Source organism: Oreochromis aureus, linkage group 2, assembly GCF_013358895.1.
Source record: "Oreochromis aureus strain Israel breed Guangdong linkage group 2, ZZ_aureus, whole genome shotgun sequence".
Lineage (NCBI taxonomy): Eukaryota > Metazoa > Chordata > Actinopteri > Cichliformes > Cichlidae > Oreochromis > Oreochromis aureus.
Window position 1 is genome coordinate 2,853,878 of NC_052943.1, and position 21,208 is coordinate 2,875,085.

General features: G+C 40.7%; 1 protein-coding gene across 4 annotated transcripts in view; it reads left to right on the plus strand.

Moving 5' to 3' along the window:
- The window catches only part of il1rapl2 (interleukin 1 receptor accessory protein-like 2), a 375,066-nt gene that overhangs the window by 335,266 nt on the left and 18,592 nt on the right, over window positions 1–21,208 (plus strand). For all 4 annotated transcript variants that reach the window (XM_039615227.1, XM_039615236.1, XM_039615233.1 and 1 more), the window contains exon 9: window positions 4,532–4,677. In XM_039615227.1, the coding sequence (XP_039471161.1) occupies window positions 4,532–4,677 (146 nt within the window). The remainder of the gene's footprint in view (window positions 1–4,531; window positions 4,678–21,208) is intronic.

Genomic DNA, 21,208 nt, shown 5'->3' on the forward strand with positions numbered 1-21,208 from the left:
TTACAGTATTTCCACTTGGGCCAGTGCTTGCTTCATATTTGCACTTGAAGGCAGCCCTAGCCCATATGTCTACTGATGCAGAGAGGCCCTTTTTTACCTGCTTGAAATTCACATCTGTTGTCCAATCCAACTGCTGTCAAAGCCTCACTGCTTCACTGTTCACAACCTCATCATCAACTATTATTTTACCTTATATTTTCTTTGTTATGAAGCATGTTAGTTAGCCCGTTCCAGGTGCTAAAGTAGGAGGGAAGCAGTTTTTTTATCTAAAAAAGTTGAGGTCTGCAGTGCAAATGGGAAACACCTTGAAACAGAAAGGCTTATTATATGCTTCCTGTCAGCAGTGACAAGAACAATGGTCTGAGGAGACAAAGCATCAATAATACAGAAGCAAGTTGTTTGATCCACGGTGGGTCCAGCTCGCAGCTTAGAAGACTGAACGATGTACTGCAAACATCTTGCTACCACACACTGTACAACAGGGTACCTTCAGAGGTCTGACCTGTGTTATGGCTACACTCCAGTGGAGAAGTTCAGGGAGGTACAGAAGGAGGAGAAGGGCACTATTGACATGTTGACATGAAGTGAAGAGTTGTAGGATTGGAAACCTGGGAATCTGTTTGAGGAGGAGAGTAGTACCGGACTTTTGGGATAGCAGGAAAATAGGATAAGGCCACAAACAGACTGTCAAATATTGCCAGCCTTATCCCTTTCCTCTGGTGGATCTACTATCAATAATATTCCATAGCTGACTTGATTTATAAGCTGTGAGACCGTCTGGGCTTATTCCTTCTTGCAGCTACCTGGATTCAATTCTGCCCTAGGCCCTTTGCTGCATGTCGTCCCACCCATCTATCCTTCTGGATGTCCTCAGTATCTGTGTCAAAGAAAATGCTAAAAAACCACACACACACACACACACACACACACACATATACATATATATATATTTACTACTGTAGTTGGGTCTGGGTGCATCTAGGTATTGGTTTTAAAAGACAGATTTCTTGTTTAAAGAAAAGTGCAATGGTTGTGATGTGTTTTATTTTCAAATCAAAGTTGCACATCCATCAAAGCCTTCAGACATGAGCGGAGAAAGAGAAGAGCAGAGATGTGATAGATATGATAGAAGAGCACAGTGTGTGATTTTTGTTCGACTTTTGGGACCAGCGATGATGACCTTCTTAGATCTCAGTTCAGTTAAGCAAACTTGGCCTGATTCCATTTGGTGAGTCAGTTAATTTGGTTGAAGTGAGCTGTGTGGTCACATCCACGACAACAGTCATCTCGAGGCACGTTATATTTGAGAGGGAACCCAGCTGATCAGACAACCGCCCCTATGAGCAAGCACTTCATATTGGCGGGGAGGAACAACTCCCTTTTAGCAAGGAGAGACCTAGCGAGGGGAAGCCATCTGCTGGGACTGGCTGTGGGTGATTGGAAAGCCACAACAAGAGATGCACATAGGACTTGATATCATCAGATACCATCAGAACAGCAACACAAGTGGAGGCAAAGATGATAAAATGATGAGCATGCACACAGTGCTGACCTTTGGCTTACAGCTTGGCATATACATGCAGCTGAACTCAGGGAGGAAGGATACTTTGGCTGATGGTGTCAAGTTCACCAAGATGTGCAGATTATGAGGAGAAAAACTTGTGCTTTCAATAGTGGCTTTTGTTTTGAAATGTACCCATTTAATTGCTGGAGGACAGAAAGAGGAGAAGGAAAGGAGATGTAGGATATAGATAGCTATTGGCTAGAAGGTGAGAAGAAGGGAGAGGAGTGATGTGTTTTAAACTAAGCATTTTAGCAAGTCACATCTTTTGACAGCGACCCCTGATGCACTGTCCTAGGAGACTTCAAAGTGATGCACACACTGAAAATCTCTGACACACAGCAAGAAAAAATAAGATGTACATGCAGAGATGGTGGTAGTCATTTTGCTGTATGTCTTCCAGCACATTTGACATTTTGAGTCTCATAACCCTTTCTGTAATGTTATCCATCATTATCAACCTGCATTGAGACTTCACCGCTCTTTCTTTGCCTCTGGTGCCACGAGGGAAGAGGAAAGCATGAATATTTAGGAGGTTAGAAGTTCAATTCCCAATGGAAAACCTGTGCTGAAAGTTTGCGTGTCAATTTTCTTTGCATGCAACCACTTGATACAAGCCCCAAGTGACAGATACAGTACATTTCTGTGGTGAATTACAAACAGAGCTGCAGGAAAATGACTACACAGCGTCTCATCGCTGCTTGTCATGGTTGGACTGTGCAAACTCCCATGTGGTTCAACCCCTGTGTGTATTACAGTGTGGCCAGTCTGGATTACTGTACTGTACGCTGAGTCAATGCAGCACATACTGTACAGAAGAAGGATAACAAAATCCTGTAGCCCATCTCGCCTGTTTCTGACAAGAGTGCTGATTCTGCACTGAAAATGCTCATTATTTCCAAAATCCTGCTGCCTGCCTGTGTGGTTGAACCAATTACTAGAAATCCAAACCAACCCACCCCAACGTGCAACTAAACTACGACAGGCTAAACATCAAGAATATTACTTTTAATTTCTTTTTCTTTCTTTTTTTTTAAGTAATCTGATGCTGCATTGCAGTAAAATTTGTTTTCTACACTTAATGTTGTATTGTCTTTATTTTTCATATAAAGGAAATGTGTAAAAGAACTCATAACAGACACTCATGAAGTATAACTCACCACATAGTGAAGATGTTCCTGGACTGTGATGACAGCTTAATGTAAAAATAATGACTCTTTAAAGACTTCTGGTGTCGTTACCCATGTGAAACTTTGAAAGCTTGTTTAGGTGCGACTTAACACTTCAGGCTCAGGTCCATTTTTCTGGTGCTGTCCCAGGTCCAGATAATTTGCTCTGAGGTTCAATTACTAGTATTAAAAGCTGACTGAGGGTTCAGTTCACAACATGTTTGTTAGATAATGATCTTCCTCCTGAACCGCTGAAAGATTTCGTTAATAGATCTGCTGGGGCACGTAAAATTGTCAGTTTGCTAAAATCCTCATTCATACAGTAATTGTTCAATCACAGCTTCCACAGTTTTCTAGATTCTGTGATTTAACAACTGGACAATCAAGCTTTGTGTTTTTCTACATCAAGAGATGAAGAGGTGCACATGGACGCCAAAGCGTCTGGAAGGCTTTTTGTTTCTTTGTTTTTGCTTTGTTTATTTATATTGACTTTCCAAAAATATGATAAGCTATTTATGCACAACATGTTTATTTGATGTCAGCCATTAATGTGAGTAAACCAGGATAATTAGTTTTCTGCTTTCAAGTCCAAGAATAAGCATAGTCGTTAGCTACATGTTGTTTTGGGGGTTTTCTGCATAACAACATTAGCTAGCTAACAAATCACTAAATTTATTGGTGACTTGAGTAAAATTTCGCCTTTGCAGAGGAACGATGAATATGTCTATCACAACATCTGTGATTTATAATAAATGTTTTTTTAAAGCATACAGATGTTAATAATCGCTGTATGTTGTTGACAATGTTTGTGCAAAGTTGTGTTCAGATTGGCCCACCTGTTGAGGAGGAGACAGGGCAAATACAGGCATGCATACAAACATGCACTACGATTGTTACAGTAACAAGAAGATGGTCACGGTCTTTTATTTGAAGAGGTTTCAGATGCACTTGCACCACTTCAGTTTTCTCAAGCTTCTGCTTCAAAGGAGGATGCGGACTTTTTGATGTGCACCTTCTCCTTTCACCCTCTTTCCTGTCTTTTCCAACGACTCCAGTGGAAACATTAAACAGATATCAGCCAGCCAGTTCTTCTTAATGAGCTAACTCTACCACAGTTGTGACTGTAAACGTCGTAATGTGTTGGAATAAAAAGACAGGCATACCTGCAATAGCATACAACAGCTGTGAATAGAAATGAATAGAATAAATAAATAGAATGAATGTATAACAGTGTCAATTACATGAAACTAGCTTTTATTAAATAAATGTTGTAAATGTACCCAGCCTATAATGTGGCTGAACCATCTGTGCCGACTGCTCTGAATCTGCCACCTGAGCTAAGATCTCACTGGTTATGGCTGAACCTCACCAGGTTTAAAGGTGCACTCTGTGACCCTGACATCAGTTCACTCTCCTCCTCCAGCCCCTCTTCCTCACAGCCTCACAGGCTTAAAAGGAGTATGACCTCACCATAAGGAGAGAGCCTTTTCCAGCTGTCGCCAGTGTTTTCCAGACATGGCTCCTTGCTTCCTCTGCCCTCATTTCTTTTCTTTTCTCTCACTGCCCTATATACTGAGCTCTACAGCACCATGTTCCTTGTGCTTCTTCATCTTTAATGGAACAGATTAGGAGCCAAGGAGCTTCTCTTGTCTTTAAAATTTACATGTGTTTACTTCCCTCCTGAGGCAATTTGCACAAGTAGAAATTCCAAGTTAATGTCTTGAGTGTATTACAGTAAATCACAATAAAAGATTTAATATCACTGCTTTGTGTATCCACTTCTTGCATGTTTCTTTTCCAGGGTGGTGAGGGAGCATTTAGGAGAAAAGGAAGTGCAGCTGTCCCTAACGTTTGATGCCGTGGAGGAGGGAGATTTGGCCAACTATACCTGTTACGTGGAGAACCACATAGGGAGGCGCAGCGGTAGCGCTATACTGCAAAAGAAAGGTAGAGCTTTCTCTTTCTTCCCTCCTGATTTACTAGTTTCTATTAAACTTGTTAGGCATGCTAAAAAAAATGAAATCTACATATATTGGCCTTTAGTGTCTTTAAGAATGACAAATGATCACATGTGCATGCTGGTCCATCCACTATCAAAGTAAAAATGTGTTTTCTATACTATCTGCTTCCTTCTATCAAACTATCAACAAGTAACACATAAATAATTACCTTGCATTTAAGAAACAGCACAGTTTTTGGTATATTAAAGAGGACATAGGATGTTTGATGGTGCCAAGGACCGAGCTCTGAGCCACCACAAACCAGCTTTCTGTCACAAACGAGGTTACGATGCAGATGATTGTGTTGGTACGATCAAGATTTCTGAAGTAACATTAATGCTTTACAAAGGAGGACAAGGAAATCTTAGATGGTGCTTAGGATGGAACCTTGAGGCACCCCAAAAAAGCATAGATTCAATTGAATAGAACAAGTTTACCCATAGTAAGGTTGTGGATTTTACATGTAAATGTATTTTAATATCCATGAAGCCAGGTTAGTGTGGAAAAACTGAACCTAAAGCTTGAAAGCATTGAAGCAGAGTGCAACAGTGAGCGAGGCGATCAACTGCCCAGATTTCTGTCGTCTGAGACACACCCAGCAACTCGCTGTTTGTTGCAGAAATGCAAAAACCTTTAGCATTTCAGTCAGTGCTAAAATCTGATCGGGATATTTCCTTCTCTGGATGTTATATGTAACATATTGGTAAACATGGCCGCCCCTCCCTGAGCCTGGTTCTGACAGTTTTCATCCTGTTAAAATTGAGTTTTTTCTTCCCACCATCACTGAGTGCTTGCTCATAGGAGGTCGACTGATTGACGGAGATCAACTGAACTGAATTCAATTAAATTGATTGAAATAAATTTTCAAGCTGTTGGTAGTATTTTTTTCCATAATTAGAAGAATGTGATGACATTGGCCTTAAGTGTCAGTAAGAAAGCAAACAAGTGAGATTCGCTAAAGGTCAGAGGATTTCATTAAGTGTACTTAATCCTAAAGTAACGTTCATTTTAAATGATTGGTTTCTGAGGTGCATTCATTCAAAGAAGCTTAATTTTTTGCTTCCATGTTAGTTTTACGTTGTTTTTTGTACTCTGGCTCGCTAAATATAAGACCATGTCTGCTCCAGTTACCTGGGACTTTTCCAGTCTCTTCTTATGATTCTGTTAACAAGGAATACCCATTCTGCTCAGTATTTTCATAGGGTAATAAATATTTGTGGATGTAAACAGCTTCTGAGATAATTAAGACTTTAAAGAAGTGCTGTCATACATCTGAGTGTTAGAGAAAGCAGTGCCACCTGTAGTTTAGTCTCAGACATCATTGGACGGTAGTTTGACTCACTGATCGACAGGTGAGCTCCAGAAAGACCCCAGAACACTGAACTCTGCAGGAATCATAGTTACGATGCCTGTGGGCACATCGGCTGGTATAAAACATGTGCAGCAGTCCTGATGTCTCCTGTTTGATTGTCAGTGAGAGTGAGACTGTTTGTGTCAGTTCAGTTTTATTTATACAGCACCAAATCACAACAACAGTCGCCTCAAGGCGCTTTAAATTGTAAGGTAGACCCTACAAAAATACATACAGAGAAAAACCCAACAATCATATGACCCCCTATGAGCAAGCACTTTGGCGACAGTGGGAAGGAAAAACTCCCTTTTAACAGGAAGAAACCTCCGGCAGAACCAGGCTCAGGGAGGGGCGGGGCCATCTGCTGCGACCGGTTGGGGTGAGAGAAGGAAGACAGGATAAAATATGTCTGTGAAGGTTCTCAGTCATCCAGGTCATCGTAGTCTAAGGAGCTTGGAAAGAAAAGCGTCTGGACTTCTTTGAGTTGCTTGAAGACGTTTCACCTCTCATCCGAGAAGCTTCTTCAGTTCTAAGGGTCAATGGTGGAGAGTCCCAGATTTGAACCCAGTGGGAGTTTCCCCCCAAAGAGGGACAAAAGGACCTCTTTAGTCCTCTGTTCAAAGATGGTCGCTCACGGGGGGTTTACGACACCAACTGTCTGCCATCTATAATCCAGTTTTGAGATCCTTCCCAGACGCCTTAATGCCCATGCACATCCTGGGACATCTGACCTCAGGAAATCACATGATAGGGTGGGGCCAGGTTTCACTATGAGCTCACCCAAAACCCTGGCTGATTGGGACCCACGCCCACTTTCACACCTTGGCTCATGTGATTAGGTAGAGGATCATCAGGGGGTCCTTTGTCCCTCTTTGGGGGGAAACTCCCACTGGGTTCAAATCTGGGACTCTCGGCCATTTGACCTTAGAACTGAAGAAGCTTCTCGGATGAGAGGTGAAACGTCTTCAAGCAACTCAAAGAAGTCCAGACACTTTTCTTTCCAAGCTCCTTAGAAGACAGGATAAAGACATGCTGTGGAAGAGAGACAGAGATTAATAACAGATATGATTCAGTGCAGAGAGATCTATTAACACATAGTGAGTGAGGAAGGTGAAGAATAATACTCAGTGCATCATGGGAATCCCGCAGCAGCCTACAGCAGCGGTCCCCAAACTTTTTTGCGCCATGGACCGGTTTAATGTCAGACAATATTTTCATGGACCGGCCTTTAAGGTGTCGCAGATAAATACAACAAAATAAAATGATGCAACCAAGACAAAAACTGTGGTGTTTTGTAAATATAATAATAACTCAACTCTCACAGCTCGGTACCGGTCTGTGGCCCAGGGATTGGAGACCGCTGGCCTACACCTATTAAGTAAGGGAGGATTCAGGGTCACCTGGTCCAGCCCTAACTATATGCTTTAGCAAAAAGGAAAGTTTTAAGCCTAATCTTGAAAGTAGAGATAGTGTCTGTCTCCTGAATCCAAACTGGAAGGTTGTTCCACAGAAGAGGGGCCTGAAAACTGAAGGCTCTGCCTCCCATTCTACTTTTAAATACTCTAGGAACAACAAGTAGGCCTGCAGTGTGAGAGCGAAGTGCTCTAATGGGGTGATATGGTACTACAAGGACATTAGGATAAGATGGGGCCTGATTATTTAAGACCTTGTATGTGAGGAGCAGGATTTTGAATTCTGGATTTAACAGGGAGCCAATGAAGGGAAGCCAAAACAGGAGAAATCTGCTCTCTCTTTCTGGTGTCAGAGGCCAAAGCCTAGAGAAAAAAAAGGGAGGAACCTAAAGAGACACTAAGACACATAGAATAGTAAAGCACCCCTGAAGGAGCAGATGAATTGTCTGTCTTACCCCAGCTATCAGCAGAAACTAGTTTCCCTGAATGCCCACTATATGAAACCAATATATGCAATGCAAGAAAGCAAGGACAGGCAGAATTGGAGAAATGTGAAAAGAGATAAACAGGCAGGGAAACACAGCGGGAGGCCGAACGGGGCAAGAAAATAGAGAATAAGGGCGAGGTAATAGATGCAGACAGAGAGATAAAGATTGGGAAGGTGAGGGGTGACTGAGAGGATTGGGAGAGATGAAGAGAGGAGAGAGACACACAGAGAGGGTGGTGGACTAAAAACAGGCCTTTCTCTCCCCGTCTGACTCCTGCTGGATGCCTTGGGTGTCAAATCTATCTTACTATACTTAACTAGCACCCCAGGGACACACACACACACACACACACACACACACACACACACACACACACACACACACACACACACACACACACACACACACACCCCCCTCCAGAGGGGGTCAGGATGAGAACTGTAGGGCCCTCATTACTTAACACTGTAATTACCTACAGGAAGCTGTGTGTGTGTGTGTGTGTGTGTGTGTGTGTGTGTGTGTGTGTGTGTGTGTGTGTGTGTGTGTGTGTGTGTGTGTGTGTGTGTGTGTGAGTGAGTCTGTGCGCATATGTGTTTGTTTGTGTGTGTGTCTCAGGACTGCTGTATATACAAAAAAATGTACACACATACTTTCCCCTCATGGGAGGCATTAAGTGTAATGGGATTGTTGTCTGTGTGTGTTGTCTCTCTCGACACACACACACACACACACACACGTGGCCGTGTGCATCAGCACAGCATGGAACCTGAAGTAGGTGTATGTACATGTTGAAAGCGTTCTTGTCAGCTCTGCCTACAGGAGCAGATAGTTTCTGTGCAACCGCACGAGCAGCTGCAAATGAAGTCGAGGTTTTCGATATGTGAGCATGCTCTCTTCCAAAGCACGCTCACACCTTCTTGTCTGTTTGCTTTTTTCATTTCCTCTTTAACCCCTGGCTCCAAACAGTATGACACAAAAAATGGTATGCAACCATTTTTGCACTATGCACATCTCAGTTGTCCCAGAGCTCAAAACTCTTTCCTTGACAGCTTCTCCTCGTTCATAACTCCCACTCTGTAATCATCTAGACTGAAAGAAAATGAACAAAAGATGACAGGTTCGCAGGATTTAGCTCACTGCGTACTTCAAGAAAGAAGCTTTTATTCCTTATAGCTCATCACCTGTTGGGAAGTTTTTAACTCGGGCTTTAAACCAGGTTTGTCAAAGTCGTTTTACATCTCAGGCCACATGTAGTTTGATCTGAAGTGTGCTGGGACAGAGAAACTCGCCTTTTTGTGAAGTAGTTTACCTGTACATTAATTTCCTGGGACATCCTGATATAAGAAAAAGAAGTGAAATTTCAACAGCATTTCTCAGCTTTCTCTACATTATAAAGAAAAGCTGCAGGTAATGAAAGAAATCTGTCAGCACAATTCTTTGGGCTTAAATTGTAAGAACGTGTAAAGTTATGGAAACATTTCTGGCAGCTTATTTGCCCAAAATGTCCCGTAAATCTAAACCAGAAAGTCCCTGATAATACACAGAAAATATCCTGCTTTGTTCATTTTACAGTGGAAACTATATATGTTAAAAAAAATAAATAAATGACATTTTTATAGCCGTGGAAAAACTGGAATTTTTCTATCATTAATTTTTTATCTATTACTTCATTGCAGTATGAATGACTGTGGGTGAGGTCTTTATCACAAGTTATAAAATGTATGAAAAAAAGTGTTAAAAGTCCTAAATTTATGTCCTCCTTCACATTTTCCAACGACATCAAGTGGGCCGGATTGTCTTTACTGGGCCAATTCTGTTCCCCGGGCCTTATGTTTGACTCCCCTGCTTTAGACAATGTCCCAAACAGCTAAAATAAGGTCACAGTTCAGTTCTCCATCATCTCCTCTGTCATGATAGTTCTCCATATTTAATTGCAGAATGGTTATGAAGGTTATAACTTTAATGAAATGAAACCGCTCCATGATAAACGAGGACAGAACTGAAACCCGAGCAGCTGGCCTCAAAAGTGTCTGAGACTTGCTGTTTAACAATATGCGGAAATTAAATCAGAGTCTTGGGGTTGACTTGTATAGCAATTAAACTAATAACCACTTCTGAGTAAAAAGAGTGTTTAAAAATGACCAGTGCCTTTCTTTGAGCACACAGATCACTGCAGCGCTCTTTTTCTCGGTCTCTCGAAAACAACAACTGTAGATTTGAGTTTATTTAAAACTCTGCAGCTCAGCTATTAACCACAGCCAGAAACAGAGAGAACGTTAGTCTATTTTTTGGCTGCTCTGTGTTGGCTTCCTGTATGGTTTTGGATTTATTTTGAGGACTTTTTCCTATATGCAAAGCCCCCAGTGGGCTACAGCAAGGCAACAACATCCCTTGTTTACACTTCCATCTTCTAGGAAACGACAGATAGAGCTTTTTTTAACTTCTTGTGTGCTCTGTTGCACTTTTAAAAAATGTTATTATTTATTGTGTTCATTCGACCTTATAAAAGAAGAATTTAAATATGAGAACTCTGTTAGATTACATCCTCTCCCAGAGGTCTTTGAGTTCTAATTAGTTTTTATTAATTAATGTTGAGGTTTCTATTCTTTGGTAACGTCCTGCGTTTATTCCCCTGTTGGAGTCATAAAAACAAACTATGCATAAGTAAAGAGTTACTAGTTTGAGCCAGAACCACCAGAGATTTGCCAACGAATGGTTAGCACAAAGACAAACAATGTGCTGAACCAGTCGCGTGTCCTCAGCATTTATTGTAGCAAACTATGAACTGGAACGTTGTAACCAGCTGGATGTTTGTGTGAAAATGAATTTGGTTTCAGTTCTAAGCAAATACAGCTTTAACTTAAATTAATTAGATTTTGTTTGCTCTTTATTCGTTTTTCTTCCTGGTAAAAGTGAGTTTTTCGTTCTCACTTTCGCCAAGTGCTTGCTCATCGGGGTATCCTCTGATTGTTGGGGTTTTTGCTGTATTACGATCAAGAGTTTAAGACCACTTGAAAAATGGCAAAAAATCATATTTTGCATGGTTGGATCTTAAAAAGATTCCAAGTCGAGCTTCAACATGCAAAAAGAAGAAATGGGAGTGAGACAAAACATCTTTTTGAGCATGCAGTTTATTGAAAACAAGTCTTAAACTGAAACCGCTGATCAAAAGTTTAGGACCACACCTCCAAAAAACCCCGTAAACCCCCCAAAACAGAAATCAAAGTTCCAAACTTGAACTCAGTGATGAGCAGCTCCACCCTTATTGTTGATCACTTCAAAAATTCGTTGCGGCATGCTTGATGTAAGCGTTTCCATGAGGTGAGTGGAAACGTTTCTCCAAGTGGTGAAGACGGCCGCACGAAGGGCGTCCACTGTTTCTGTAAACTTCCCTTGCCATCCATCCCCAAAGGTTCTCAGTTGGATTTAGATCAGGGGAACACGCAGGATGGTCCAAAAGAGTGATGTTATTCTCCTGAAAGAACATTGTGTACTGTAGCGTTGTCCTGTTGAAAAACCCAGGCGTTACCACACAGACGAGGGCCTCATAAGAGAATAAAACTTTCTTCCATCTTTCAGTGTCCCATGATTGGTCCAAACGGTCAGTTCTGTGGCGTTCAAGGAGACGAGGGCTTTGAAGACGTTTGTTTTTGAAGCCTTTCAGTCTCAGATGCCGTCTGATGGTTATGAAGCTGCAGTCGGCACCAGTAACGGCCTTATTTTGGGTCAAGCATCGTCCAGTGTCTTGATGGACAGCCGATTGGATCCTCCGGCTCAGCACTGGTGACATTTTTTTGGGTCTTCCACTTGAGTTTTTTGTTCCATAACCCTCAGGATCATTTAAGAAATTCCAAATGACTGTTTTACTGCGTCCCACCTCAGCAGTGATGGTGCTGTGACAGACCCTGCTTATGCAGTTCAATAACCCGACCACGTTCAAAAAGGGAACGTTTCCTTTGCCATCAGAACGTCCTGACAGTGTGACTACCTGACAGAAAATGACAATGAATCCACATTTTTCCACAGATTTGGCCTTTTAAAGCCATGTCGTCCTAAACTTTTGATCAGCTGTAACAGCCTGTTCCAGTTTAGGTTTGTTTTCAATAAAATGTTTTGTCTCACTCTCATTTCTTCTTGTTACATGTTGAAGCTCTACTTGGAACCTTGTTAAGATCCAACCATGCAAAATAGGATTTTTTGCCATTTTTCAAGTGGTCTTAAATATTTATTCGGAGCTGTGTTGTAGGGTCGTAACTTCTCAGTAAAAAGCTTGTTTGTGATTTGTGCTGTACGAATAAAATTGAATTGAACTAAATATTTTCATCTGACACAGACTTCATTTTAATTATGATAATAAAGAGGTTTTTCAGTTCTATGTTACATTGTTACATACACTGTCTCTGCTGTAAAGCACTCGACATATCTCATATGAAAGGCATGAAATAACTAGTAGCTCATAGGGATTTTCTTGTATTGAAAATTCGTTGACATTAATTATATTCCTTTTGCACACACTGTGACTCACTCACTCACCGGTGCCAGTTCAAAGACAGCTCCGTCTGTAGTGTCATTATGTTATTTAACTTGGGGAAGTTATAACCTAATAAACTGCATGATTACGTTTTTGAATTTTACATCTAAAGGCACTATATTTTCCGATTATGATAGGAGAGAGAGAAACTGCTGACCAAAGGTTAATCATAACTAAAATGAAATTGAGGTCTCTAAGGGAATATTTAAACCTTTTAGCAATAAATCACAGCACTCCGTCTTTTAAGAAACATGTCACACTGGATGAGGTCATCTCTGCACATCAGCTGCTTCAGAGTTCAGCACAAAACACCAATATCACCTCAGTTTGCTTAAAGAATATATAATATGTGTTTATGCATAAAACACTTATATTACACTGAGTCACTGTAATCAGGAAACTGCTGATTAGCTGGACATGGATGTTTATGCCGACATCTTTGTGGAGTGTATCTGCTGCAACACTGGAACATCTTTAGACTCCCTGGTTTGGTTTTACAAATTCATGTACTGCATCAGCTTTATTTTTTATTTTTGTTGGCTTGCACAAAATTTCTTTGGATGCTCATTTTTAAAGGCGTACAGGAGGCAAAGGTGCCAGGCTCTGACTGAACAGAGGCTGCACACAGAATTCGAAGCAGAGTCACAGATTGATTCGGTTGCTTTTAAATTGGTACACCTCTCATTGCTGGGCCTTAAAAGCCTATTAAAAGACTACAAAGGTCACAGACACAATCAAGACGTCATATCTTTTCCTAAACGTTTAACCAAATGCAGTAAACAGGTGTAGTTATGCACTAAATACAGTGTAGGAAATTCTTATTTTGTCATATTATAACTTTTATGTAATCTGGGGATTTTTCTGGACTTTTGGGTGATGTTCCAACTCTTGCCATTAAAATAAAGCCACCATAAAAATTAGAGACTGTTCACTCCTTTGTAAATGAGCGACCTTACAAATTCAGCAGGAGATCAAATAATTATCCCCCCCCCGTACGTACTGAGCTGAACTACAGTTAAAAGAAGAAAAACAGCCACAAAAACAGAACTGTTTGTACAGTCAGTAACTATCATCCTTAGTCCGAATAAGCAGACTTATTTATAATTCCCACTTCAAGTCAAGGCTATTTAAAAGTTCACTAACCGAGCTGACTGTTTCAGAGCCTCCTGCCCGAAGCCTCGAAGCTCATAAGGTCACATTTGGGTGCCAGAACTCGACATGACAGCCTAAACAAAGCACAAGTTATCTTAAGTTAGCGCAAGTTATCAAAGCTTGATTTCCTGCACTGAGTGTGTGTGATTGAATTAGGGTGTGCTCTCACTCTGCAGTGACCCAGGGTAATGGGTTGATGCATCTATGTTGCACGCATGCACTCACATGGACACGCGCACCTACAGTACACACACCATCCACATCTGCTTATTGCAACTGACAGAGCATAAAGAGCTGCCTTCAGCACCGTGACAAGAGTCTTACTAGAAAGAAAAAAATGGAGGCAGGGAGGGAGATGGCCAGAAAGATCGGGAGGAGAATTGAGAGAAAATGACAAACCGGAGGACAGATGGGGACTCTGGAAAGACATGGACTTAGTTTCTCAAATGTCACTCAAGGGTTTGTTCGGGGGTTGTAAGGCTTTGAGTTTGGGTTTACCACAGGCTCCGGTTTGACAGGATTGAACATGGATTTATGGATGAGGAAGGGCGACAAACTCTCCAGACTTTCCCTTCAATCCCTTTTCCAAATTTGATATCATACTGTGTCTCTTCCCTTTTGTAGAACACATTTTTTTCTTTACAGTAGGTCCATTTATTCTGAAGCTTATTTACATGTTCATCAGATACTGTCCACTCTATCGTCATGCCATTATACATCTTTATTTGTTCTGCGCACTAGCTGCTCTGGCTATTTACAGCTATTGTACAGAATATTTCAACTCAGGATGACACTGATGCTGCATTGGGATGGTAGCCAAACTCCATGAACATGAATAATGAGCAAGAATTGAAGTTGTCTTAATCTAACAGTCAAAGCAGCAACACTCAGGGTTAAAGAATGAAGCCAAAGTGAACAAACACAACTTGCAGTTCCTGAAGTGGCCGCTTGAGTTTGGATCATCCATTTCTTTCCGGTCTTTAAGTGATGATGTGATGAATCCCGCTTCTGGGCCCAAACTACTCTGAGTTTATTAAGGCTGTTGTGTTTTTAAACATGTTTTAATTCTTTGGATCTTGTTCTATTTAATCTCAACAAGCCCCTAAAAACAGTCAGTGATCCCTGTCGGCCTCTGTTGGTTTTTATTACCACTGTTCATTTTAAAGCTCAATTTTTAAAACCTTCCGATGTAACTACAGCCCAGCCCATGCAGCAGTATATTAATGACTAACCTCATATTGTGGATGGATTATCTCAGTTGTTCTCCTGACTGAAGTTTGGTCCGTTTACAGCATCCTGCCATGCGATTGCATTTGTCCCTAACCATCAGGAACCCTCACGTTAACTTTTATCGAGTGGAAAAAAGTTAGCGTTCATCCTCCAGCTTCACTGTGCTAATGTGTTTATATTATGCTAACCATAGCTGTGTAGCTAGCCACCACGTAGCACATCATTATATACCAGCTAGCCCAACTTCAGTAACCCTACAAACGTCACTGCTGTTTAGTTTTCTGTCTTCATTTATGTTGGAAGTGATAGCAGAGCTGTACGTTTGAATGTTTCAGAAATCTCTCAGTCAGAACATGCTATATCATGTTTAGGTGGAAGCTAGCGAGCTAACTTCCTGCTAACTTCTAACTGTTAAATTTAATAAATTGTGTATTCATGGATGTTAAACTTAATTGTTACACCTGGTAAAGCAGCAACGCTGACCATTTTATTAAAGATGAAATCATTTAGACAGTTTTTAACTCTCAGTGATGCTGCAGTGTTTGTTTGACTTTGGGACCTGAAGCAGCGTTTGGACCCGGAAACGGATAATGACGTTAGACTTAAAGACCAGATTGTAGCACATGGGGCTGTAGCTGATCTCTGTCTATGTGTCCTTCGTTGATTTGATTAGCCTCTTTTTTCTTTCTTTTTTTTTTTTTTGCTATCTTTTATATGCAGTCTGTGCAGTCTATATACACTGTATATAGACCACTGTTTCTGAGGCAGAAAACAGACCTGTGTGCACAGAGAGCTATGTCCTTTAAAAAACTGTGCCTACTAGATAGAATATTACTATAGGCTGTACTAATTCTAGAGGGAACACAAGGTTTGAGTCTTTATGCACTTCATGGGTCCGAACTGAAGAATCTGACAGATGGTGTGTTTGGAGACCCACATTCAGACTATTTTTTGCTATTAATAATTGTTGTTTTAGACATAATACTTTAGCAGCAAATGCTAAATGCATTCCTTACAAAGCCAGATGAATGAGATGAAAAACAAACGGGGTGAAAGAAAGCAAAGGCGGTGGACGTGAATGAGCTTTCAGTGCAATAGTGTTGGGCTGTAATGCCTGAGGAAGAGAACGAGAGTCTGAAAACTTGTGTAAAAAAATTCTTTTATCATATTCTTTTCTTTACATGCAGACACTGCCACCATTACAATTTCCCATTCTTTTTATGCCTAATAAGTAAAAGGCATGTTTAAAAATCCAACTTCAAAATTCTGCACCCATTTTCCTGTGCACTGATATCAGGAGACGGCAGCAAGTGACTCATTACTAATGGAAAATATCTGAGAAAGATAGATGAAGGGGAGCCAGTGGTGACAGAGTGGGTGTGGGGGGTGCAAACTGAGAGAGGAACACAGAGGGAGGAGATAGGGATAGATATGGATGAAGGCAGGAGACAGAAGCAGAGGTTTCTAAATGTGACTCATTACTAATGGAAGCAATGTGAGTTAACTTTACTGTAGAGCAAATATTTGGCAATTAGTGGAATTTCACTATTTTTCTTCCCGCTCTCAGACCACCACCACCCCTCTACCCCGTCCCCCACTCACTGCTGTCCCTGCTCTGTCTGCTGTTAGGCATATCTAGTGGAAGTAGTGTTTGGCCAATGAGAGCAGAAGAGTTGGAGAGACGTCTACTGGTGAAATGTGGTAACTTCAGCTGGATTATTAACTGTAGTGGTGAATAAAAACAAAGCTGCATGGTAGAAGATTACTTCAGAGATGAACTGCACTGAAAACTCTCGCAACAATGTTTGGGAGCAGATTTTGTGTTTTATAAATGTATCCTCAAAAGTAGTCTTTATTTTGTCATGCAACTGCAAAAAACGCATGACTTGCCCATAAAATCAAGAAAGCAAAAGACATGTCATGTGATAAATACATTCCAGTTACAGCTAGTGAGGAAAAGACAAAACTGCCTAAGCTGGAATTTAAGGTCTGAATCCAAACGAATATTTGCAAAGAGTTATTTGAAATCTGGGAAATTATGCAAATTATTAACATATCTAGTATGATAGTTTAGTAAATTTGACTAAAAAGGCATCACAAATATATCTAAAATAACATTAAATTCATTAAAGATTAATGCATCTCACAAATTAATTTAGAGAGCATCTACAAACAGGAGCTCTCATTTTATACTCTTAATTAGAGTTTTAACCCTTTCATGCATAGTGGTCACTACAGTGGACAGCTATTCAAAGGCTGTTTTCTTGTATTGGGGTAAGTGTTGATGGGATATTTGCACATAAGACACTACCCTGGACACTGATGCATCACTCCATACCTGCCACCCACTGGTCAGCCAGTGGACATGTAAAAAAAACTTTTATACTTAAGAAAAAAATCCTGATCGAGGTGGTTAATTCATGCATGAAAGGGTCAAATGTGATGTTGTGGTGTTGTATTAAGTTTCCAAGGCTTCATGCAAAGATACTGCTTATCTTACAACTGAAATCAAAAACATCTTGAATGTTGTATTTTTTTATACAATTATTATTTTTTCTTGAAAATTCTCAAGCGCTGCTATTTCTAGACATTTTAATCATGTCAGTATTATACAGTATCCCAGATGTTCAGCATAGGAATGTATCCTGCAGGGTCACACAGATCTTATTGAACATTAGGTAGAGAGTTTGTTCCTGACGACGTACTGATGAAGTACATTTTGCTCGTGGCTCTTTGCATTACGATGATCCCACATTGCTTCCCTTTCTATTATAAATGACCTCAGTGTGTCTTTTATCACAGCCGAGGATTTTTCTCAAGTTCTCCATTTCTGGTCACATAACTAAGAAAAATGTACTATTCTATTGTTTACTAAATGCACAATAGTACAGTACTGTGCAAATAAGCTTATTAAGCTTATTAAAACATGTGCAAACATAGAGACAGTTCTAACAAGCCTAAGTCTTAGATAGTTTTAGGAATAGTTCTCCAGGCTTCTTGAAGGACATTCAAAGCTCTTCTTTGGATGTTTCTGCCCTTTGTTCTGTTCCCTGTCCAAAGGATCCCACACTGCTTCAGTCATGTTGAGATCCGGGCTCTGTGGAGGCCGATCCATGAGTGACAGTGCTCCATGGTCTGTTTTTCTGTCCAGTTATGCTTTTACTGTATTGGCAGTGTGTTATGGATCACTGATATGTTGAAAAAATGAAGCTGGTGTCACACTTACACTTTGCATGGTGGATCAAAATCTGACAGTATTTTTCTGCATTCATAATTGCATCAGTTTTAAGAAGCTCCCCAACACCACTGACTGTAATGCAGCCCTAAAGACAAAAGCAGAGTCTCCACCATGGCTGTAGGCATGCACTGGTGTACATCTTTCCTAATCTGCATACATACTCATAATGATTTTAATCAAACATTCCAAATTTGGATTCATCATTACAATTATACCTACTGTCTGATTTTCAGTCCAGTTCTTGTGTAAGTCAGCCTCAGAGTTTCCTCCCTGCTTCCCTTCCTGAAGAAGTGCTCCTTGACAGCCACCCATCCACTGAGACCATTTCTGATGAAGCTTCAGTGAACAGTAGATGGATCAGCTAAAGGGTCAGATGCATCTCTCAGGTCCTGTGGCAGGTTTTTGCTGGATTTTTTCCCTGTTTCTTAAGAACATGATGTTCGCCTGCTGTCTGTCTGCTGTGGATAGCTTTTCAGGCCTGCCACATCTTCTTTTGTCCTCCTCTTGTCCAGTTTCCTCAATTTTTTGACTCCACATCATGTCCAGATATGCCAGAGCTGAGAGCTCTTTGGGAATCACGTTGTTTGTGAAAAAATGCAGTTTTATGTCTGTCAAACTCTCTGGTTCATCAAACTATCAATATTTTTTATAGATTCAGCTGAAGAAAAGTTGGGTTTTTGCAACAGCCTAAAGATACAATTTAAAGTTGGTTCTTTTGCTAAGTTTTATATTATGTGCAGAAACAAACGACGCTAGTTTATCCGTTTAGTTTGGTCCCTTTTATACTGATTCACAGGCCAGTTTTAAGTGCTTCAGCAAACAAAAAAATCATGCCTCTGAAAATGATCCAGTACAAGGACTGGACAGACAGTGAAACCTGGAGATCTACTGCCCCCCAAAAATGACAAAGTCTGACTTTTTGGAAGCAAAACAGTACTACAATGCTTAGTACTGTTTATACAGCATTTATGACCGCAACAACCATCAGTGTGCTAGCGGCAGTTAAACAAGTTTTTTAACACTGAGTGCAGATGTGTTATTACGCTCTGTCATATCCATAAAACTGACAAGTGAGCAAAGAGACAGTTTCAGCTGTGCTTATCACTCTGGGCTGTTAAAAATGCCAGGCAGCTTCTAATATGTTGACTTACAGTTTTTTCTGAATGCTTAAACCCAAACTGTGATTCTTATAGCACAATTTCTAAAACTATTAATACTTATAGCAAAACCACTCACTCAGTTTGCCATTTTGTAACACACACTTTGCAAACCTGTAGCTACAATCCACTGCACAGCACTCTTTTTGCAGAACTGTAAACACAACTCACGGCTTTACACTCAATTTGCAAAGGATCAACACACTCCTAGCAAAACTATACACATTTACGGCCATTATTTACACTATTTTGCCAACTGTCTGGCACACTGTCACATGTGAAAATTGTTTTAGATAATTAGTTCACTTTGCAATCAGCCTAAGCACTTTAATACAGGTAAGCTGTGTGTGTGGAGTACAATGGAGGGAGCAGGAAGAGTGAGAAGTAGAGGAGGCCGAGGAAGAGGAGGTGAAGAAGTAGGACGAAGAGGACAACAAGGACAAGGAGGAGCAAGAGGAGGACGAGGAGGGGGGAGAGGAAGGGTAAGAAGAGTAAGAAATAGAATTGCTGATGACATCAGAGCTACAATAGTGGACCATGTCATCAACCATGGAGTGACCCTGAGGGAAGCTGGCCAACGGGTTCAGCCTAACTCGAGCCGCTACACTGTAGCAAGCATCATAAGGACATTTTGAAATGAGAGTCGGTTAGTACAGTCACTTTGCACTAAGATCTGTAGCACTGCCATGCCAATGAGAAACACAACAATACCATAGATGTAAAATTCCAGAAGATATTTTCCCCTGTGCCTTGGACTAGAGCAGCGCTCCCCAACCCCCGGGCCTCGGACCGGTATCGGTCCGTGAGTCGTTTGGTACCGGGCCGCGAGAGTTGAGGCTCAGGTGTGAAATGTATGGTTTTCAGGGTTTTTATCGGTTTTCAGCGTTATTTTGTTATCGTTTTTATCGTTAACTCGGTTTTCCTGGGTCTTTTCACGTGTGTTATGAATAAATCTTCTTTTTTTTGGTACCGGTACTAGTTTTATTTTGTTGTGTTTATCCGCGACACCTTAAAGGCCGGTCCGTGAAAATATTGTCTGGCATAAACCGGTCAGTGGCACAAAAAAGGTTGGGGACCGCTGGACTAGAGGACATTTCATGTGATGTAGACGAAATTTTGTGGCCAGATCCACAGAGATGACACAATGTAGACTCATTTCTTTTTTTTCCTCAGTGAAATTACTATTTCGTTTTGACTTGGAAATAAACACTTGTGTTTGTTTTGATGTGTGTGAATAAACACCAGTACTTGAAGTTTGGATCCCTCTATGCTTACGGATCTATGACAAAAGTATGAGCTCAAACTGACATAGCCTACCTTGTGCACAGAGAAAGCAAAAGCCAGATGTGCTTTTCATTCATACCATCAGTGTGTAGTTGGTGCATTGTGTGCTTATTAATTTGATGGCTTGTGTTTACTGTCTGATACAAAAATACCATTTTTACAAAGGTGTGGTGAGTTAAGCAAAGGTTATTCGCTTTTACAAGAAAACTACAATGTTTTGCTGATTGGGTGAAGAGTTTTCTTATTTGTGTGTAGAGTTTTGCAAAAATAGCCAATAGTTACAAAAAATGTGCTCAAGCCATCAGAAAAAACTGTAATAGTTATAATGACAGATTACAGTTTTTGCCCGTTGCTTGAACACTATAAACCCATACTTAGACTAAAGTAACACAACGTGAAGCTTTTGTTACCATACCTCAAACACATGTATCCATACCTTAAACAAAACCGCTGCTTCGCACTCTAGTTGCAATTATGCAACACACATGATCCTGCGTACTACACTCTATTTCATACATAAGATGCTTCATTCAAAAATGACATTTCAGGGTGCCATTTGGAAAACACATGTATCCAAAATACAAAACACATTGGGTAATTGCAACCACTCAAATACACACCTGAAGGCACTTACT